General features: G+C 39.6%; 1 protein-coding gene across 1 annotated transcript in view; it reads left to right on the top strand.

Moving 5' to 3' along the window:
- The first annotated feature begins 394 nt into the window (after positions 1 to 394).
- Positions 395 to 23,568, top strand: part of RRM2B (ribonucleotide reductase regulatory TP53 inducible subunit M2B) — a 40,824-nt gene continuing 17,650 nt past the window's right edge. Inside the window, exons 1-6 of the mRNA XM_049853821.1 lie at positions 395 to 514; positions 4,427 to 4,582; positions 8,005 to 8,121; positions 8,911 to 9,044; positions 9,506 to 9,600; positions 12,183 to 12,316. Of these exons, the coding sequence (XP_049709778.1) occupies positions 467 to 514; positions 4,427 to 4,582; positions 8,005 to 8,121; positions 8,911 to 9,044; positions 9,506 to 9,600; positions 12,183 to 12,316 (684 nt within the window). The 5' untranslated portion in view covers positions 395 to 466. The remainder of the gene's footprint in view (positions 515 to 4,426; positions 4,583 to 8,004; positions 8,122 to 8,910; positions 9,045 to 9,505; positions 9,601 to 12,182; positions 12,317 to 23,568) is intronic.

A 23,568-nucleotide genomic window follows, 5' to 3' on the forward strand; every position in this document is an offset into this window, starting at 1 on the left:
CCCGCTCCGGGCGAGTTCCTCAGCGGCCGGCGAGAGACCGGGCGGGTGAAAGTAGGCGAGCCTCTGAGGCGGGGCCGGCCGGCGTAGGTGGGTCCCTGAGGCGGGGCCGGCCGGCGTAGGTGGGTCCCTGAGGCGGGGCCAACTCAGTGGGGCGGGGCGAGACCGGCCGGGGTAGGCGGGGGCGTGGGGCGAGGCCGACCAGAGTGGGCGGGCCCCTGAGATGAGGCGGGCGCGGCGGTGTTTGAGCTGTGGCCGCCGGCGCAGAGCAAGTTCTACAGCGGGCAGGCGGGAGGCAGGGCCGGTGCCGAGAGTGGGGCGGGGCCAGCCAGGGTGGGACCGGTCCCTGAAGCTGGGGGCGGGGCGAACCTCGCTGACCTACCGGCAGGCCAGCTGAGTCCTGTCATAGTGGGAGGTGGCCTGCGCGCTCAGGTTCCTTAGCTGGTGCAGCTCTGGCGGAGTCTGCGCGATGGGCGATTCGGGAAGGCCGGAAGCGGCCAGGGCCAAGCAGGATGAGGTAAATGTCGCTGCCGCTTCCTTTCCAGTCCCCCAGTCACTCCGAGCCTTTAGGTTGCAGGTTGCGGCGGGGCCTTGCAAGTTGCATAACCGCTGTGGGAACTTCTCCCCACTGCCCTCAGAAAAGCGGTGCAGGCCCTGCCGCGCACCGTCGCCGCAGCCTGGTTTTATCGTCGGAAGCGCAGGCGAGGCCGTCGATCCCTGGGGAGAGCTGAGGAGGGAGCCGGGTTTGCGCTCCGCTGCTCTGCTCCGGGGCCCGCCAAGGGCGACGTTCTGAGCCTTCAGACCCGGGTGAGGTGCACCCCCCTCACTTACCCGCCCCATACTCTCCTCCAGTCCTCCTGGAGCTCTAGCCCGGGAAACTGAGGCAAGGAGAGAGAATAGTTGGAAATTCACCTGTGGAAGTTGAGAGGCGGATGGGGTGGAGAGACAGGGAATCCTCATAACAATGAAAAAAATTAGGCTACTTAACTAGCTGTGAATCTTTGGGGTCTCACTTTCATCATGTATACAGGATTAAATTCAGTGTTGTATACTAAGTGCCACGAAAGTTGTAGGTGCCTAATAAACCTAAGATAACGTGCTCATACTGTCTGCTTCTATGGTAGTAGAAAAAAACCGAACCCGTTGTCGTCAAGTCGGTTCCAACTCATAGCGACCCTCTAGGACAGGGTAGAACTGCCCGTAGGGTTTCCAAGGAACGTGCCTGGTGAATTCGAACTGCTGACCTTTGGTTAGCAGCCGAACTCTTAACCCCTACGCCACCAGGGTTTCCATGATAGTAGCAGTACCTAATAACTGTAAATAAATCGAGATTTATTAGACTGTAGGGTTGCGTAGTGGGTAGTTTTAAATGGCTGCTGCATAATTTTCACACCCTGTTATTTTGCAAATACCTCTAAACCATTTATGTACGAAGGAACTGATTTTGTACGTCTGAGACCTGTTGCTGTTTATGATTTAATGCTGTGAATATTTGGAGGGAAAGTAAGAGTTTTAGCTCATAGAGACCCACGTTTAACCCTGCATTTCTTTAGACAGATTAGTTGTAGTTGCCAGGTTTGGGGTTTGATTTTATTTTGGTTTTGTAAATCAAAGGTATGTTGAAACCCATGTGAAATTGTGCATTACAGATGAGTAAGTAAACATAATTAAGCTGGTGCATACCTTGCTTACTGGATAATCCACCCCGCTAGGCCCTTATTACAAGTGAAAACAATTTTGTATGATAAAGAACAACCTGGAATAATATATTGTCATTAGGTTCACACCAAACTCTGCGGTAGAGGTGCCAATTTCCAGAACACTAATTCTGAACCTTATTTTTAATGTCCCATCATTCACATGTGAAACACATTTCTGTCAATAACATGCTTCATGATCTCATTACATATAGTAAGTTTAACCTGGGGAAAAAAGGGAGGGCTAGTGTAGTTTTTTTGTTTAGTTGGTTTTTGCAGATTTTGAAACTTGTACAGTTAAAAATCCCTACCATAAACCTTATCATTTTGGCTGTTTTTCACCAGCCTCATGTCACCTTGGTTCTTCCAGCTTTATTTACAAGCAAATGATTTTTTAAAAATACTTTTCCTAGGAATCTAATTTGGTGGTTCCCCCCCACAACCCCATGCTCATTTCATTGGTTCCATCACTGCCATTTGTTAAATTATTTTTGCTTAAACTATCTTTTTTTTTAGAGATAGATAGTAGTATGTACTCCCTTTGGCTTCAGCTCATCTCACTGCTTTGAATTCTGAGCTTTAGGTGTAGACACTGGCCCTACTCCAGCTCATTACCTACAGAGAGAGAGAGATGTAGTTTAAGGCAGGGGTTGAGTTCAGAGTAAATACATTTCTAATCTTATTTCTGCCACTTATTAGTTGAGTGAGTCTATGTGTGTAGTTTACCCCCTCCAAGACTTAGTTTGCCCATCAGTGAAATGAAAATAGTATTCCCTATTGGGCACAGTTGTTGTATGAACTCAATGGAATAATGTATGTAAAGCATCTGTGTGGGGACTGGACTCAAAAGCAACCTCGTTGCCAGACCTGAAGGTCTTGATTTTATGTATACTTCCTGTTCTAGAGCCTGGAACTGTATTTCTCCGTGTGTTATGACTCGTCTGAGATTGGAAGCTGTTAATGGCAGAAAAAAAATTCACTAACTAAAAACTGGAAAACTTCAGTTCTTTAAATTTGCTCAAATATTGGTGGAATAAACATCTATTGTCAGAGACTATGCTAGGCTCTTGGGATTTCACCACTATGAAGACAGTTTTAACTCTCAAGAAACGTAGTCTAGCGAGGACTACAGATAAATAGTAGAATGATCTGCAGTGAGATATGTGCTATGTTAGGAATAAGCACAAAGAGGGTATTTAAGTGACATACCTAATCCAGGCCTTTGTGGTAGAGGTAAGATGTGGGGGTGCTCAGAGAAGACTTGATTTCATATTTGAGTTATCTTACTATTGTAATCTGGTCATACAGTAAATTACAAAATCATCAGGTAATCTGAGCACAGGATGAAGAGATATTAGCAGCACGTCCACTTAGCTATCATTTATTGACATTATCCTTGATACTCTGGGAACAATGCAATAAATAAAAACTGGCCCCTGTTCTCTGGGGCTCAGGTGCTTTATCTAGGGAGGCCCGCACCTTTAAATAAGTAGTTACAAAACAAGACAATCCATATTATTATGACAGTACGTGTGAGATGTGCTCAAGCTCCACCTTCTATAGCCTCATGCTTTCATTTTGGGCCGTTCTCTCAAGCTTGCCTTGCCTTAGCCATTTCTTCCCCATCCCTGGCTGTTATGATGCACACTTCCTTTGGAGAGGTATGATGATGGATGGAGGCAGTGGTAAGGATGAAGAAACTTGGTGGGCCCTGGCACAGCAGAAATAGACAGTTCTGGTTAAGAGTCCAGAATTTAAATGTATCTTAATAATCTTGATTTATACATTTTAACCTTTCTTTATGTACTCATTTTCATGCATGCACAACTCTTCTGGTGCTGCTGAGATTTAAAAAGAAAAAAAAAAGTGGTACTGTTCCCTGTCGGAGTGTCAGCAAATTTCCAAAATTCCAGCAAATTTCTAGATTTAGGAGCCCTGGTGGTACAGTGGTTAAGTTCTTGGCTGCCAATAGAAAGGTGTGTGATTTGAACCTACCAGCTGCTCCATGGGAGATGTGACAGTGTGTGTCTGTAAAGAGTTTACAGCCTTGGGAACCCTATGGGGCAGTTCTGGTCTGTCGTATACGGTGGCTTTGAGTCAGAATCGACTAGATGGCAGTGGGGTTGTGTATTGTAGATAGTATTTCTCACTTTATGCCACAAAATTTTGAGACAGTCCACAGTAAGTCTGTATGTGGTTATGTTGAAATGGAAATAAAATAACAAATTGACAAGTTGTTGGTAAGGAATGTTTTCAGATAAGTATTGTAGCATTTTGGTTAACGTGAGAAAACAAAACATTAAAAAATAGTCTATCAGTATCACTATTCTGCCTCAGAGAGGGACTAAAAGACATTTTCTCCACAAACTTGGACATTTGTTCTTCATGACACTTATGGGTCTAGTTTTGTGCTTATCCTCAAAGTAGCAGTAATGAGTCTTTTGGTTATTATGTGCCAGGCTCTGTTTGAGCACTTTTTAGTCACCAAAATAAACCTATGAGATAGGTATTTTATAGATGAGAAAACTGGGGCTCAGAGAAGTTAAACAGCTTCCTAAAGTCACGTGACTAATCAAACAATGTTAGCCATATGTTCTTGATAATAAGGATTCAACCCAGGCCAAGTGGCTGTCACACCTGTGCTTTCTCCTGAACTCCCGAGATGTGTATTCATATATAACTAAAAGGGGAAATACTACATAAAAAGGTTGTGTGTACTTTATTCTTCAAAGAGGTTATCTTCAGATACCAATGAAAATGAAGTGAAGTCAAGTGAAGAGCCGCTCCTAAGAAAGAGTTCTCGCCGGTTTGTCATCTTTCCGATCCAGTACCCTGATATTTGGAAAATGTATAAACAGGCACAGGCATCCTTCTGGACAGCAGAAGAGGTAAGAAGCATCAGCTTTATCAGCACTCTATAGTCCTGTGTTCATATTTTCTATTACAAAACACTGAACAATTTTAACATATTAAGTTCAAATTATATAAGATAACCTTGAATAAGCTAAGTCGTATAAGATAATGTTTGGAATTACTGACACAAAATGCACTCTTCTCCAATGTTTTGTGTTTAGACTACTGTCTGTAAACAAATTTCCGGCTGCATCTCATTCTGTCAGCTTTTCAGTTCTGATATATCTTAAAACATTTTCTATTTTTAAATATACTTTTGGTTTGCAGTGGCCACATAAAGGTTAATCTTTACTGATGGCCAGTAGGATAAATAACATTGCAGCTTAGCTATAGCCAAAAAAAGAGTGAAAGCCACAGTAACCCTGCTTTCTTATCTGGGAGAGACTTATCTGATTATACAGAAGAAGCCGTCACGTGGAGAGTTTGACCACTCAGGCAGGCAGTGAGCACACTGACCCCTGAGCCTGCCTGGCTGAATTTACAGTGCTTCTCCCAATCTGGCATTCCCCTTAGCTACATCAAACCTGGCACAGCTGCCCGTAACAAAAGGACAGCTGTAGAATGTTTTGTTAGTGGAGCATTTTCCACCTAGGAAATGAGCTGAATACAACAAATTAGAGAATACTTGCTGGTTTGCATAGGACATTTGGTCATGCAAGTGATTGCACCATGTTCTCACTGAACACATCATCGGTCTTCATCTTTGAACATGATGGATGATATCTACGTAGGTATCACTTGCTCAATGTGAGTGTGTGCACATGTATGTGTGCATATGCATACATATATACACAGAAATGTGTATAAAAAAAGTGTATGTACATAGATAAATAGACAAGTGTTAGTTGTCATTGAGTCGATTCCAATTCATGGTGACCACACGTGTGCAGAGTAGAACTGCTCCATAGGGTTTTCAAGGCTGTGACCTTTTGGAAGCAGACCACCAGGCCTGTTTTCCAAGGTGCCTCTGGGTGGGTTTGAACTGCCAGCCTTTTGGCTGGTAGTCAAGTGCTTAACTGTTCATGCCATCCAGGGATATATATGTGTGTGTGTGTGTGTATCGGTCTATTGCTAGAGACATTTATCCTTTACATGTAAACACATGCTGTTAAGAATTGAGGCTCTAGAGCCAGGCTGCCTAGGTATAAATCCTGGTTCTACTGTTTACTAGCTGTGGATTTGGGAAAGCTGCTTAACTTCTCTGTGCTTCCTCATTGGCAAATTGGGCTAGTAGTACTTGGCTCATTGGGTTATTTTGAAGACTAATGAGATACTTAGAATGGTACCCTGTACTCAGTAAGCACTAAATGTAAGATATTATTTTATATGTACAATAGGGGAGGTTTAAACTAGAAATCATAGATGGCATCAATTTTTCAAATGTTCTGTTATACTCTAAGTTTTATCCACTTACCCATCTTTATTGTTATATTGTCAACATGTTTGTTGTATGATAGTTGTGTAGAACTACAGCAACACCACCACCACCACCAAAACCCAATATTTTCAAACTGGGCCATAATGTTTGGTACACCTTACTGTCCTTTAACCGTCTGTGGTTTTTAGGAAGTTCTTTGTTAGATATGGTTAAGAGAACAAACGGAGTACACAGGTGGTCTTTTCAGTCACCAGTTAAAAACGCATTTCTGATATTTTGGTTTCTTGAATTTTACATGGAAATTATCTTCATCTTTAGGCAAGTATGTTGTACTGTAAGAAATGCTATTAAAAAAATTAAAACATACAGGTTGGTACATATTTTATAGGCAGCTTATAGGAATATTCAAATACACATTTTGAAGGAAAGTCAAACTTTTAGGTCCAAATAGTTTTCATTTAAACAAATTATATATGTTACAATTTAATCACCTTTAGACCCTTATTTTATCAATGGTTTAGCTTAGTTCCCAAATATGACCGACCATCAGAAACCCTGATTTAGAAGGCAGAATATTTGGGAATTATTTTTTAAAACCACCTAGGCAATTCTGATAATCAGCTAGGTTGGAATCGGCATATTTTGATGGTGAAATTGAGAATTTGCCCAGCTGAGATAAAGCTGGACATGGAAGTTTATGTTTCAGGTGGTAGGAACAATTATAAGTGACAGTCAAAAATTAAAGAAATACTTTATAATGAGAAAAATGGAGCCCTGAGCAGGTTCTCTAAATGTGAAATGGGAAGTGACCAATGTAGTATAAATAAAATTTATAAGACCTTTTGAAGCTGAGTGGTCAAAGGGATAACTTAAAAACATAATATTTAAGAACAAGCATATTATAATATTAACATTTAGTATCAGGAATATAATAATGAGAACCAGGAAGATGTCCCTCAATTAAACCTGAGTTGAGGTCTTAATAGAACAGAACCTGATTTTTAGCTTATGTATTGTAAAAAATGTGTACAGATATTTCCCCCTCCCTGGCCCATTTTGTCTCTAACACTTAGCATGGTGTCTGGCATGTAGTAGGTACTCGGTAAACATTTAAAGAATAAGTTAACGGGAAAAAGAATTTTAGAAAAGAACACTCAAATGATTAAAAGGATGGAGTACTAGTTGTTTTTGGAAAGGTCAAAGGGATGGGGCTCTGTTAGAATAAATAAAAGAACAAAGGACAGTTGCTTATTTAAAATGTTTGCAAGGATATTGTGAAACATAGATTCCCCTGAGACAAAATAATATCTACAAGGTCCATTTAAAGACAATTTTTATAGATTTTGTCAAACTCAAGGGTGCATCTCTTAAGTTCAAGGACTATCTCTAATAAACATTTAAAAAATATTTCTATTTCAAGTAAACCATGCCTATAAAGTCATTACTTCTGGGTATAAAAGTAGATCAGTTGGTGGAAAAGTAGCAGCTATAATTGATTAACGGGTGCCTGTTATCTGTCTGTCTGGGAGTCCCTGGGTGTTGCAAACAGTTGACAAGACACTCCACTACTAAGCAAAAGGTTGGAAATTCCAGTCTGCCCAGAGGCACCATGGAAGAAAGGCCTGGCAGTTTATTTCCAAAAAATTAGCAACTGAAAACCCTATGGAGCACAGGTCTACTCTAACACACATGGGGCTGCCCCGAGTCAGAATCAACAGCAACTTGAACCAGATTACCTAACAATATGGTAAATATTATATAAGGCAGAAATTGACTTTATTCATATATCATTCAGTTTAAATGTTAATGTCAATATGTTTAAAGTACACTCTGGCTAGTCTGTTTCTCAATTAGCCAGAAAATCAGATTCCTTTGTAATGTAGACACTTTTTTTTTTTTTCCACATTTTACCAGTAAAGAGCTGACCCTCCTTAATTTGGGGGCAAAAGTTAGTTTTCCAAATACTTTAGGAAGAATTTAACTCTAAGTTAAATTTTTTGAAAAATCTTTTAATTTCAGGTTGACTTATCAAAGGATCTCCCTCATTGGAACAAGCTTACATCAGATGAGAAGTATTTTATCTCCCACATCTTAGCCTTTTTTGCAGCCAGTGATGGAATTGTAAATGAAAACTTGGTAAGATTTTTGTTTTATTTTACTTTTGTCCCCATGCAGCAATTAAATGATGATAATGGCAGCAAGATAATTAGACTGAGCCTGAAAAAAGATGTCTAAGAAATGAATTAGTTGAAGGTTAACTCTTGAAAACATTTTTCTGATGAAGTGTCAGAGAAAAAGATTTATTTTTGCCAGTTGACCAGCAAAATATCATGAAATCCAGCATAATTTGTACCAATCAGCACTACTTATAATGTATAAACGTAGCTTGATTTCTACCCTTAACTAATACAGAATCTGCACCTTACTAACCCTTCCAGAGCTCTATAGTAGGGCACTCAGTTCTGACTGCCCGTTTTTGAACTTGAATTATAATTGATCGGGAGTCATGCTTTCTTTTTAAAGAGAACGGAAGAGAAAGATAAGAACTTTCACCATGAACTGAAAAGGCTTCGATTGATATTGGATCTATTGTCTACTGTCAAAAAAAATGACTTAAGGTCAATTCTACAAAGCATAATAATTATTTTTGGTAGATGTGCTAAAATTTATTTGGCTTATATGCAGTATTTCCACCTAACAGATCAGTTCATTTAATTGCTTAAGAACGAATACATTATGCAGCTAATTTATTGTTGAAAGTCGATGGACAAACAGTGCTGCTTAAATTACCCATAAGGTCTTTGTGACCCGGTTGTGGCATGACAGGCAATATTTAAGTGTTAATTCTGATGCCTAGATTCTAAATAGCAGTGTTTAATGAGAGTCCACAGAATTGGATACATCTGTTTTCCCCTGTTTTCTTAGGTGGAGCGCTTTAGTCAGGAGGTACAGGTTCCAGAGGCCCGCTGTTTCTATGGCTTTCAAATTCTCATCGAGAACGTTCACTCAGAGATGTACAGTTTGCTAATAGACACTTACATCAGAGATCCCAAGAAAAGGTATCTGTGCTGGGATTTTATTTACGAAGATTTATCATATAGCTTATGTTAAGGGCAGAATTTACTCCAAAACTAAAAGTTTAGAAAGAATTATTCAAATATGGGTGTTTAGGAGTATGCTTTCTATTTTTTAATAACGAATTAAAAAAAAAACAAACTTGTATAGAACCAGTTGATCTTTAGGTATTGTATCTTAAAAAAAAAAAAACAAAAACCTGTTCATTAGCACATTCTATTTAGAAATTGTATGTTTGAATTTACTCAGTTTTTTATTAGACCTTATCCAAACCACTAATTTGAGTTTTACCTACATGTTTATATTTTATAGACATGCAAAAATACAGAAAACCTACAGATCTAGTAGCATACCATACAGTTGCAGTTATTATCTCTGATGAAAATTTAATCTGATTAAGAAAAACAGGTGAATAACTTTGCCATTCATTCTTTTGTTTTTACAGGGAATTTTTATTTAATGCAATTGAAACAATGCCGTATGTTAAGAAAAAAGCAGATTGGGCTTTGAGATGGATAGCAGATAGAAAATCTACTTTTGGTATGTAGCTTTAACTTATGTGTGAACAAATTTGCCTCAGGTGATATGACACTATTTTATGTGGCGTGACTATCTAGCACAAATCAAAGTCATAGCATGGAACAGGCATACAAATGTCTCAGTATGCCCCTTTTATAAAATCATTACTCCTAATAATTAATTAGAAATCTGTGGTAAAATAATCTAAAGCGATTATCTATTTTTAAAAAGTTGAAAGGTTAAAACGTTAGTATGTAATTATGGGTAAAAAAGAATCAATCACATAGAATCTGACAATAGTATTACAGCAATCTATAGTTTGTACCTACTTTAGGAATGTTTGTTTAGGATTGTAAGCAAATCAAAGTCTTAGCATTTTTCAGGGAACAAATATCTAGTTTCTGAAAAAGAAAATGTTAGTGCAGTCCAGCCAAGGCAAGAAATAGTCGTAACAGGCTTATTTTTCACAGATAAGTTAAATATAAACATCCTTTTGGATGAGTTGGAATCCAATAATTTTCTTTGAGGAAGTAATTAACATTGTGTCTTATGCATAGTACTTTCTCAGTAAGTATTTCTGAATTTAATGAAAATATTCAGGTATTTCCTTTGAATAACTCTTTACCTGTCCAGTTCTTATCTATTTCATAATTGGTGGTCTTTGCCTGATTTTATTCATTGTGTGGGGAAGCAAGTCTCAAAATTTTGGGCCTCAAGAACCCTTTGCACTCTAAAAAATTATTCAGGATTCCAAAGAGTTTTTATTTATGTGGGATTTATCTGTTGATACTTGTGTATTAGAAATGGAAACTGGAACATTTAAAATATTAATACATTTTAGAATAATAATATTTAACCCATTGCATTTTAACATAAATAACATTTATTATGAAAAAGACTTCCCTGCCAAAAAAAGCTGTCAGTGAGAAGAATGGCATGGTTTTAACATTTTGGCAAATCTCTTTAATGTCTGATGTAATAGAAACCAAACCCAAGCCAAACCCAGTGCCATCGAGTTAATTCCGACTCATAGCAACCCTATAGGACAGAGTAGAACTGCCCTATAGAGTTTCCAAGGAGCATCTGGCGAATTTGAACTGCTGACCCTTTGGTTAGCAGCGTAGCACTTAACCACTACGCCACCAGGGTTTCCGACATAATAGAAGACAGCTGAATTCTCATATCTGCTTCTGCGTTCAGTTTGTTGAAGAATATTGTCTTGGTTGAAGTATATGAATGAAATTCAGCCTCACTCAGATATGTAGTTAGAAAAGGGAGGAGTATTTTACTAGGCTTTTTGGGTTATTGAGGATATGCCATATAGCCTTTGGAAAACTTCTCTATATGCTCATGAGAGAATGGTAGTAAAAGGGGGAAATAGTGTCTTAGTAGTACTGTGAAAATAGTTTTGACCTCCCAGATCTTCTGAAAGGGTCTCAGGGGCTCTCAGGGATCCCTGGGCCATACCTTGAGAACCAATGATATAATAATGTAAGGTATTAGAAAGTATGTAGTGTATCAGGAAAGAAATATGCTTACATTGCCATTGGTTTATTTTGAGAATGAAAAGAGCAGTGGTTCTCCGTGTGCATAAAAATTATCTGGAGAATTTGTGGAAAAAACCTTCAGAATCCTGTCTTTAGCCAAAGAAGGAGTTAGGAGGCCTGGCTGGGACAGAGGGGTTTGCTTTTTATTCCCAGCTAATTATCTCACTGGTGGTTTGGAAAGCACGCTTTGAAAAACAGTGGTTTTAGAGGAAAAGGGAGAGAAATATCAAAGTGTTTAATATGCCCTGAAAATATCAGTATAGATAGGTACTGATAAAAAATGAAGCCCACAGAAAGCGTATATTTCATAACACTACCACAGATAGACAATCTAGAAATAGAGAAAACAGGGGAGGGTGGCAGTCACCACAAAACCACATCAGGGGCTCCAGGTAGGTTTTTCATATGGTTTAACCTCAAGGAAAACCCCTTAGAGTTCTGATTTAGGTTATCAGAGGAAAGAACATGTTTTAAAATAGTGTAGTGGCAGTGGAATGAGTGGTAGATGGAGTAAAGAGGGAAAGGGAAAAGAGTGAAGAGCACACTGGTGGCTCTCCTTTTTGGGAGTGGCAGAAGACCATAGCATGGAAATATCTTGCTTACCCAGACACCTGTACTTCCCTTTAACCACCTGCACCATTATTATCTTTAGATTGATAAAGGCAGCTCTTCCTACCTTCTACTGTCCAATCCAGTGTACACTCATGTACATATGGGCATATTGCACTCACATGTATGTACCTGTACTCATAGACACATGTGTTACACAGGTAAATCACCTCTTTTGTTGCATATCCTTTTTCCAGACACCAAGGCCTACAGCAGCCCAGTCTCTGACACAGAATTAGAAGTAGGCATACCTTTCTTTGTGATCTAGTAGGTCGAGGAAGCAAATTTTCTCTTTTGAAGGCCCTTGGCCATAATGCTAAATTATTTATTTTGTGTCTGGGCAAAATAGTTGTGATATTGTAAAACAAAACAAAAGACATGTTAAACTTGAAAATGTCTGTATTATGTGTGATATTTCAGAAAGTGAAACTGTTTTTTGTTTGCCAGGGGAAAGGGTGGTAGCCTTTGCTGCTGTAGAAGGAATTTTCTTCTCCGGATCTTTTGCCGCTATATTCTGGCTAAAGAAGAGAGGTCTTATGCCTGGACTCACTTTTTCCAATGAACTCATCAGCAGAGATGAAGTAAGGAATGAAGGATTCTTCAAGTTATTTTGCATTCGTATTTGGCGTTCCTTTATTTTCCTTTCCCTTCGAAAATGCTTGTGGTAATGCAAGTATCCTGGTAATTAAAAGAAAACTGGAAGTCATTCCTTCCTTGGCTGTTAAGACATTGTATTTTCCTACCATTCCTTCTTAGTCTCTTCTACTCATCCTTAAATATCAGTATGCTCCTGGATTCCCATCTTGGCCTCTCTCCTTTGGTGTATACGACCTTCTGGCTGATCTCATCCATTTCCGTGAGATCATCTAAGTGTTCATGACTACCAAAATGCTATCTTTAGCGCAGATAATCTTGCCAAGATTCAAACCCATATATTCAGATACATTTAAGAAATTATCTCCTGGACATCTCCATAGATATCTCAAGCCTAAAAGCCTAGTATTCCATAATTCAGACTCATCATCTCTCTCCCCAAACTTGTCCCTCCTTCTGTTTTTCCTGTTTCATCGAGTAAACCTACCTTCTGTCCAGACATCCACATTTCAAACTTAGGAGTCATTTTAGATTGCTTCTTTTTCTAGTCATATGCAATCAGTCATTATATCTTGTTTCCATACTTTCTTGGCATCTTCCCCCTTTTCATTCTCACCACTGCTGCAGTTCAGACTTTTCATTATCCCTTATCATCTCTGGGTTCTCTGCCCCTAAAACCTCCAGTTCATCCCTCACACTGCTCTCCTGTAATCTTTCTAGATTTTTAAATTCAAAGCTCTTGTGACTCTGTTGCGTGAGGATGAAAAACAACCTCATCAGTTGGCAAAGGGGTCCTGCATATCCTTGCCCTGTCTGCCTCTCCCACAACTCCCCTCCCTCTCTAGTATATGCGCTCTTCTTTCCACGCAGTACTTTTAGTTTCCTTTCAGTGTCATGCTGTTTTGTGCTGCTTTGCTGTGGCTCACACTGTTCTCTCTGCCTGTGATACCCTTGCCACTTCCCTACCACTTTTTTTCCACCTGTTGACTGCCTTCTCATAAGATGCAACTTAAGGTTTCCTGACCCAATTTTGTAAAATTAATCATTGCTCCCTACATATATCCCTTTGAAATTTGAGCCTGTCTCTGTCTTAGAGTCTATAACGTTGTATTGTACTTCTTATCTCCTCTGCTAGACTCTAAGCTCCTTGAGTACAGTTGTTAGCTGCCTCCGAGTTGATGGTGACCCCATGCCTGGTCCAGCACCATCCCCATGAACCGCTGGGAGTTGGACTATTGTGGTCCATAGGGTTTCAATTGATTGATTTTAGGCCGCTAAAACCTGTTCAGCATCATAGCAACACACCAGCCTTCACTGGTAAAGACATGGTGGCAGCGCATGAGGTGCATTGCCGGAAATTGAACCTGGGTCTCCTGCATGGAAGTGGAAAATTCTACCACTGAGCCACCACCACCCTCCTTGAGTGCAGAGACATTAACTTATTTTTCTGTTCCCAGTGTTTAGCCTGTTGTTGTTGTCAGCCATTCAATTTATGTACATTTACTGAATACACTAATCTGGCTCCTCAACTTTTTTCTAAGTGACCTTGGGAAGTTACCTAACCCCTCTGAGCCTTAGCTTCTTCAACTGTAAATGATAACAGGGTTTTGTTAAGATGCAATGACACAGTATATGTAAAAGTACGTTTAAGTGCCATAAAATGCTTTAGGTATTTATTGTTTTTGGTTCATATCTTTAAATTTTAGTAACCTTTATTATAGTGTCGTATGATTACATAGAGGATTTGTAGAACAAAAGAAGAAAAAAAAATCAAACTCAGCACAGAGATAACCACTTTTAATATTTGATTGTATTTGCTTTTAGACCTTCTATATTTAAATCTGTGTAGACATATACAAACATCATATTTTTACAACTTGAGATATTCTGTTTTCATATTTTTGTAAGTTTTTAAAAAGAGGTATGTTCAATATGTATTATTCTGAATGATATTATTTATTTGACTAGTCTACAATTAGTAGAAGTTTAGGTTGTTTCCAGGGTTTTGTTTGTATTGCTATAATGTGAAATGAATATCTTTGTACATAAACTTTGTCGCAATTTTATTTTATTTTATTTTCCCAAGCTAGATCCCTAGAAGTAGAATTACTACATTATAAGGTCTGAACTTTTTAAAGGTCGTTTATACTTATTTGCAGATTTCTCTACAGAAAGTTTATAGCAATTTGCAGCCCCACTAGCAATGTATGAGCATGTGTTTTCTGGTCATACCCTCACCAGAATCTGGATTTATTTTTTAACTATTTGATAAATTTGATAGGGATAACTGGTCTCTTGATTTTTTTTTTTTTTTTGGCATTTATTTGATTACTACTTAGATGGAACATTTTTCCATAGTAGTGTTCATCAATTGTATTTTTATTTTCTGTAGTTACCTATTCCAGTCCTTTTACTTCGTTCCTATTCAGATATTAATATTTTCCTTACTTAAGTATAAGTGTTCTTCACGTGTTAAGGTTATTTATGCAATAGTCTGTAACCCTTAAAGGAAAAAAACCATGCTTGCCCTGTCTATTGGTATAATCCCAGTTTTAAGTACAGTAACTGAGTTCTTTCACTAAGTATGTGTTATTGAACTTATTAAAATTCGTTGCAAATATTTCCCCCAACTTGTCCTTTGCTTTTATTTTTATTTTGTTCTTGTTAAGTATCCTTTGCTTTTTAATTTTTTTTTTTAACATATAATAGCCTTAAATTTTATGTGGTCCACATCTAGAGATAAGGTTAATAGTTACACTTACTTTCTTCTTGAGTTTTTTTTTTTTTTTGGTGAGGGCCGTATCAAGGCTCTGTATTTATTTATTTTTTAATTAACTTTTATTAAGCTTCAAGTGAACATTTACAAATCCAATCAGTCTGTCACATATAAGTTTACATACATCTTACTCCATACTCCCACTTCCTCTCCCCCTATTGAGTCAGCCCTTTCAGTCTCTCCTTTCGTGACAATTTTGCCAGCTTCCCTCTCTCTCTATCCTCCCATCCCCCCTCCAGACAAGAGTTGCCAACACAATCTCAAGTGTCCACCTGATATAATTAGCTCACTCTTCATCAGCATCTCTCTCCCACCCGCTGACCAGTCCCTTTCATGTCTGATGAGTTGTCTTCGGGGATGGTTCCTGTCCTGTGCCAACAGAAGGTCTGGGGACCATGGCCGCCGGGATTCCTCTAGTCTCAGTCAGACCGTTAAGTATGGTCTTTTTATGAGAATTTGGGGTCTGCATCCCGTTGATCTCCTGTTCCCTCAGGAGTTCTCTGTTGTGCTCCCTGTCAGGGCAGTCATCGATTGTGGCCGGGCACCAACTAGTTCTTCTGGTCTCAGGATGATGTAGGTCTCTGGTTCATGTGGCCCTTTCTGTCTCTTGGGCTCTTAGTTGTCGTGTGACCTTGGTGTTCTTCATTTTCCTTTGCTCCAGGTGGGTTGAGACCAATTGATGCATCTTAGATGGCCGCTTGTTAGCATTTAAGACCCCAGATGCCACATTTCAAAGTGGGATGCAGAATGTTTTCATAATAGAATTATTTTGCCAATTGACTTAGAAGTCCCCTCAAACCATGGTCCCCAGACCCCCGCCCTTGCTCCGCTGACCTTTGAAGCATTCATTTTATCCCGGAAACTTCTTTGCTTTTGGTCCAGTCCAATTGAGCTGACCTTCCATGTATTGAGTGTTGTCCTTCCCTTCACCTAAAGCGGTTCTTATCTACTGATTATTCAATAAAAAACCCTCTCCCTCCCTCCCTCCCTCCCCCCCCTCGTAACCACAAAAGTATGTGTTCTTCTCAGTTTTTACTATTTCTCAAGATCTTATAATAGTGGTCTTATACAATATTTGTCCTTTTGCCTCTGACTAATTTCGCTCAGCATAATGCCTTCCAGGTTCCTCCATGTTAGGAAATGTTTCAGAGATTCCTCACTGTTCTTTATCGATGCGTAGTATTCCATTGTGTGAATATACCACAATTTATTTACCCATTCATCCGTTGATGAACACCTTGGTTGCTTCCAGCTTTTTGCTATTGTAAACAGAGCTGCAATAAACATGGGTGTGCATATATCTGTTTGTGTGAAGGCTCTTGTTTCTCTAGGGTATATTCCGAGGAGTGGGATTTCTGGGTTGTATGTTTTTTTTTTTTTTTTTTTTATAGTAGTTCTATTTCTAACTCTTTAAGATAATGCCAGATAGATTTCCAAAGTGGTTGTACCATTTTACATTCCCACCAGCAGTGTATAAGAGTTCCAATCTCTCCGCAGCCTCTCCAAAATTTATTATTTTGTGTTTTTTGGATTAATGCCAGCCTTGTTGTTGTGAGATGGAATCTCATCGTAGTTTTAATTTGCATTTCTCTAATGGCTAATGATGGAGAGCATTTTCTCATGTATCTGTTGGCTGCCTGAATATCTTCTTTAGTGAAATGTGTGTTCATATCCTTTGCCCACTTCTTGATTGGGTTGTTTGTCTTTTTGTGGTTGAGTTTTGACAGAATCATGTAGATTTTAGAGATCAGGCGCTGGTCAGAGATGTCATAGCTGAAAATTCTTTCCCAGTCTGTAGGTGGTCTTTTTACTCTTTTGGTGAAGTCTTTAGATGAGCATAGGTGTTTGATTTTTAGGAGCTCCCAGTTATCGGGTTTCTCTTCATCATTTTTGGTAATGTTTTGTATTCTGTTTATGCCTTGTATTAGGGCTCCTAGGGTTGTCCCTATTTTTTCTTCGATGATCTTTATCGTTTTAGTCTTTATGTTTAGGTCTTTGATCCACTTGGAGTTACTTTTTGTGCATGGTGTGAGGTATGGGTCCTGTTTCATTTTTTTGCAAATGGATATCCAGTTATGCCAGCACCATTTGTTAAAAAGACTATCTTTTCCCCAATTAACTGACACTGGGCCTTTGTCAAATATCAGCTGCTCATACGTGGATGGATTTATATCTGGGTTGTCAATTCTGTTCCATTGGTCTATGTGCCTGTTGTTGTACCAGTACCAGGCTGTTTTGACTACTGTGGCTGTATAATAGCTTCTGAAATCAGGTAGAGTGAGGCCTCCCACTTTCTTCTTCTTTTTCAGTAATGCTTTGCTTATCCGGGGCTTCTTTCCCTTCCATATAAAATTGGTGATTTGTTTCTCTATCCCCTTAAAATATGACATTGGAATTTGGATCGGAAGTGCGTTATATGTATAGATGGCTTTTGGTAGAATAGACATTTTTACTATGTTAAGTCTTCCTATCCATGAGCAAGATATGTTTTTCCACTTAAGTATGTCCTTTTGAATTTCTTGTAGTAGAGCTTTGTAGTTTTCTTTGTATAGGCCTTTTACATCCGTGGTAAGATTTATTCCTAAGTATTTTATCTTCTTGGGGGCTACTGTGAATGGTATTGATTTGGTTATTTCCTCTTCAGTGTTCTTTTTGTTGATGTAGAGGAATCCAAGTGATTTTTGTATGTTTATCTTATAACCTGAGACTCTGCCAAACTCTTCTATTAGTTTCAGTAGTTTTCTGGAAGATTCCTTGGGGTTTTCTGTGTATAAGATCATGTCATCTGCAAATAGTGATAACTTTACTTCCTCCTTGCCAATCCAGATACCTTTTATTTCTTTGTCTAACCTAATTGCCCTGGCTAGGACTTCTAGCACGATGTTGAATAAGAGCGGTGATAAAGGGCATCCTTGTCTGGTTCCCGTTCTCAAGGGAAATGCTTTCAGGTTCTCTCCATTTAGAGTGATATTGGCTGTTGGCTTTGCATAGATGCCCTTTATTATGTGGAGGAATTTTCCTTCCATTCCTATTTTGGTGAGAGTTTTTATCATAAATGGGTGTTGGACTTTGTCAAATGCCTTTTCTGCATCAATTGATAAGATCATGTGGTTTTTGTCTTTTGTTTTATTTATGTGATGGATTACATTAATGGTTTTTCTGATATTAAACCAGCCTTGCATACCTGGTATAAATCCCACTTGATCATGGTGAATTATTTTTTGATGTGTTGTTGGATTCTATTGGCTAGAATTTTGTTGAGGATTTTTGCATCTATGTTCATGAGGGATATAGGTCTATAATTTTCTTTTTTTGTAATGTCTTTACCTGGTTTTGGTATCAGGGAGATGGTGGCTTCATAGAATGAGTTGGGTAGTATTCCGTCATTTTCTATGCTTTGAAATACCTTTAGTAGTAGTGGTGTTAACTCTTCTCTGAAAGTTTGATAGAACTCTGCAGTGAAGCCGTCCGGGCCAGGGCTTTTTTTTGTTGGGAGTTTTTTGATTACCTTTTCAATCTCTTTTTTTGTTATGGGTCTATTTAGTTGTTCTACTTCTGAATGTGTTAGTTTAGGTAGGTAGTGTTTTTCCAGGAATTCATCCATTTCTTCTAGGTTTGCAAATTTGTTAGAGTACAATTTTTCATAAGAATCTGAAATGATTCTTTTAATTGCTTTTGGTTCTGTTGTGATATGGTCCTTCTCGTTTCTTATTCGGGTTATTTGTTTCCTTTCCTGTATTTCTTTAGTCAGTCTAGCCAATGGTTTATCAATTTTGTTAATTTTTTCAGAGAACCAGTTTTTGGCTTTGTTAATTCTTTCAATTGTTTTTCTGTTCCCTAATTCATTTAGTTCAGCTCTAATTTTTATTATTTGTTTTCTTCTGGTGCCTGATGGATTCTTTTGTTGCTCACTTTCGATTTGTTCAAGTTGTCGGGACAGTTCTCTGATTTTGGCTCTTTCTTCTTTTTGTATGTGTGCATTTATCGATATAAATTGGCCTCTGAGCACTGCTTTTGCTGTGTCCCAGAGGTTTTGATAGGAAGTATTTTCATTCTCATTGCATTCTATGAATTTCCTTATTCCCTCCTTGATGTCTTCTATAACCCAGTCTTTTTTCAGGAGGGTATTGTTCAGTTTCCAAGTATTTGATTTCTTTTCCCTAGTTTTTCTGTTATTGATTTCTAGTTTTATTGCCTTGTGGTCTGAGAAGATGCTTTGTAATATTTCGATGTTTTGGATTCTGCATAGGTTTGTTTTATGACCTAATATGTGGTCTATTCTAGAGAGTGTTCCATGTGCGCTAGAAAAAAAAGTATACTTTGCAGCAGTTGGGTGGAGAGTTCTGTATAAGTCAATGAGGCCAAGTTGGTTGATTGTTGTAAGCAGGTCTTCTGTGTCTCTATCGAGCTTCTTACTGGATGTCCTGTCCTTCTCCGAAAGTGGTGTGTTGAAGTCTCCTACTGTAATTGTGGAGGTGTCTATCTCACTTTTCAATTCTGTTAAAATTTGATTTATGTATCTTGCAGCCCTGTCATTGGGTGCATAAATATTTAATATGGTTATGTCTTCCTGATCAGTTGTCCCTTTTATCATTATATAGTGTCCTTCTTTATCCTTTGTGGTGGATTTAAGTCTAAAGTCTATTTTGTTAGAAATTAATATTGCTACTCCTCTTCTTTTTTGCTTATTGTTTGCTTGATATATTTTTTCCATCCTTTGAGTTTTAGTTTGTTTGTGTCTCTAAGTCTAAGGTGTGTCTCTTGTAGGCAGCATATAGATGGATCGTGTTTCTTTATCCAGTCTGTGACTCTCTGTCTCTTTATTGGTGCATTTAGTCCATTTACATTCAGCGCAATTATAGATAAATAAGTTTTTAGTGCTGTCATTTTGATGCCTTTTTATGTGTGTTGTTGACAATTTCATTTTTCCACATACTTTTTTGTGCTGAGACGTTTTTCTTAGTAAATTGTGAAGTCCTCATTTTCATGTTTGACTTTATGTTAGTTGAGTCGTTAGTTTTTCTTGGCTTTTATCTTGAGTTATGGAGTTGTTATACCTTTTTGTGGTTACCTTATTATTTACCCCTATTTTTCTAAGTAAAAACCTAACTTGTATTGTTCTATATCGCCTTGTATCACTCTCCATATGGTAGTTCAATGCCTCCTGTATTTAGTCCCCCTTTTTGATTATTGTGATCTTTTACATATTGACTTCCATGATTCCCTGTTATGTGTATTTTTTTTTTTAATTAATCTTAATTTGTTTGTTTTTGTGATTTCCCTATTTGAGTTGATATCAGGACATTCTGTTTTGTGACCTTTTGTTGTGCTGGTATCTGATAATATTGGTTTTCTGACCAAACAATATCCTTTAGTATTTCTTGTAGCTTTGGTTTGGTTTTTGCAAATTCTCTAAACTTATGTTTATCTGTAAATATCTTAATTTCGCCTTCATGTTTCAGAGAGAGTTTTGCTGGATATATGATCCTTGGCTGGCAGTTTTTCTCCTTCAGTGCTCTGTATATGTCGTCCCATTCCCTTCTTGCCTGCATGGTTTCTGCTGAGTAGTCTGAACTTATTCTTATTGATTCTCCCTTGAAGGAAACCTTTCTTTTCTCCCTGGCTGCTTTTAAAATTTTCTCTTTATCTTTGGTTTTGGCAAGTTTGATGATAATATGTCTTGGTGTTTTTCTTTTTGGATCAATCTTAAATGGGGTTCGATGAGCATCTTGGATAGATATCCTTTCGTCTTTCATGATGTCAGGGAAGTTTTGTGTCAGGAGTTCTTCAACTATTTTCTCTGTGTTTTCTGTCCCCCCTCCCTGTTCTGGGACTCCAGTCACCCGCAAGTTATCCTTCTTGATAGAGTCCCACATGATTCTTAGGGTTTCTTCATTTTTTTTAATTCTTTTATCTGATTTTTTTTCAGCTATGTTGGTGTTGATTCCCTGGTCCTCCAGATGTCCCAGTCTGCATTCTAATTGCTCGAGTCTGCTCCTCTGACTTCCTATTGCGTTGTCTAATTCTGTAATTTTATTGTTAATCTTTTGGATTTCTACATGCTGTCTCTCTATGGATTCTTGCAACTTATTAATTTTTCCACTATGTTCTTGAATAATCTTTTTGTGTTCTTCAACAGTTTTATCAGTGTGTTCCTTGGCTTTTTCTGCAGTTTGCCTTATTTCGTTTGTGATGTCTTGAAGCATTCTGTAAATTAGTTTTTTATATTCTGTACCTGATAATTCCAGGATTGTATCTTCATTTGGGAAAGATTTTGATTCTTTTGTTTGGGGGGTTGTAGAAGCTGTCATGGTCTGCTTCTTTATGTGGTTTGATATGGACTGCTGTCCACGAGCCATCACTGGGAAACTAGTTTTTCAGAAAATCTGCTAAAAAAAAATGCAGTCAGATCCCTATCAGAGTTCTCCCTCTGGCTCAGGCAATTCGTATGTTAATGAAGCCGCCTGGGGAGGGTGGGGAAGGGATCAGAGAGATAGGAGAGTAGCACCTCAGAATATAGCCAGAGTTGCTTGTCTTGCTTGGAATGACTATTATATCTGAGATTCCCACGGGGCGCGTCGCCTGTGTGTGCTGGCTGTGTGGAGATTGCCCCTGGGGGGTCTGGCCCGCTGAAGTCATGGTCAGATCCTCCACTGCCAGCCCCACGCCCAACGTCAAGGTTCCCCTGCCGGGACCGTGCACTCTCGACTCCAAAATCAGTCTCTGCCTCCCGGGGACTTCTCGTCCCGGCAGCCGCATCGCCGTGCCACCTCCGCGAACCGGCTGGGCCCCCTCCTGGGGTTAGTTCAGGTGAGTGGAGCAGCTGCGCGTGCTTGTGCCGTGACCTCGTGTCCCAGCTGGGATGCTGCTCTCCCTGCTCCAAGACCAGTCGCTGCCTCCCGGGGACTTCTCCCACCGGCGCGGTCGCCACGCCGCCTGCGCAAACTGGCTGGGCCCCCTCCCGGGTTATTTCAGGAGAGTGGAGCATCTCTCCGTGCTTATGCCGTGCCTGCGCCCAGTCAAAATCCCGGCGGGACGGTTCCCCGGCTGGGACGCTGCTCTCCCAGCTCCAAGACCAGTCACTGCCTCCCGGGGACTTCTCCCACGGGCAGCGTCGCTACGCCGCCCACGAGAACAGGCTGGGCCCCCTCCCGGGGTTAGTTCAGGGGAGTGGAGCAGCTCTCCGTGCTTATGCCGTGTCTGCGCCCAGCCAAAATCCCGGCGGGACGGTTCCCTGGCTGGGACACTGCTCTCCCCTCTCCAGGACCAGTTGCTGCCTCCCGGGGACTTCTCCCACCAGCTGCGTCGCCACGGCGCCCGCACGAACCGGCTGGGCCCCCTCCCGGAGTGGGTTCGGGGGCTAGGGCTGGTCCCCTTGTTTGTGCCGTCTGCTCCCCTGGGCTCTGCCCTAAATCGGGCGCCAGTGGTTACCTGACTGGTACGCTGGCTCCAGGCTCTGAAAACAATCGCTGCTTCCCCGTATTTGTTCGTTCTCCGTCTCTAAATCTGTGTTTGTTGTTCAGGGTTCCTAGATTGTTATGTATATGATCGATTCACTTGTTTTTCTGAGTCTTTGTTGCAAGAGGGATCCGAGGTAGCGTCTACCTATTCCGCCATCTTGGCCCCGCCTCTTCTTGAGTTTTTAACATTTAGCTTTCTAATTCAATTTGAATTTGTTTTGGTATGTGGTGTTAGGATATAATTTAATGTTATTTCAGACACTCTTCAGCAGCTTTTCCGATTCTTATCTGTCGTGGATTGAATTGTGTCCCCCCAGAATATCTTGGCTAGGCCGTGATTCCCAGTATTATGTGATTGTCCACTATTTTTCATATGATGTGATTTTCCTATGTGTTGTAAATTCTGTCTCTATGATGGGACTAGCGCCAGTTATGTTCATGAGGCAGGACTCATTCTGTAAGTTTAGGTTGTGTCTTAAGCTAATCACTTTTGAGATATGAAAGAGAAATGAGCAGAGAGATAGGGGACCTCATACTACCAAGAAAGCAGTGCTGGGAGCAGAGCATGTTTTTTGGACCTGTGTCCATGGAGTTCCTGCGTGGAGAAGCTCCTAGATCAAGGGAAGATTGATGACAAGGACCTTCCCCTAGAACCAACAGAGAGAGAAATCCTTCCCCTAGAGCTGGCACTCTAAATTTGGACTTCTAGCTTCCTAGACTATGAAAGCATAAATTTCTGTTTGTAAAAGCCATCACTTGTAGTATTTCTGTTATAGCAGCAGTAGATAACTAAGACACTATCCTTTCTCCATTGACTTGTGTTGTCTTCTTTATTATATACTATATAAAACCTTCTAAAATGCTTGCTGATAGTGAGGAGGACTTGAAGCATTTACTGATGAAGAGCAAAGACTACAGCCTTCAGTATAGATTATATCTCAACATAAAGAAAACAAAAATCCTTACAACTGGACCAATAAGCAACATCATGATAAAAGAAGAA

Source organism: Elephas maximus, chromosome 15, assembly GCF_024166365.1.
Source record: "Elephas maximus indicus isolate mEleMax1 chromosome 15, mEleMax1 primary haplotype, whole genome shotgun sequence".
NCBI lineage: Eukaryota > Metazoa > Chordata > Mammalia > Proboscidea > Elephantidae > Elephas > Elephas maximus.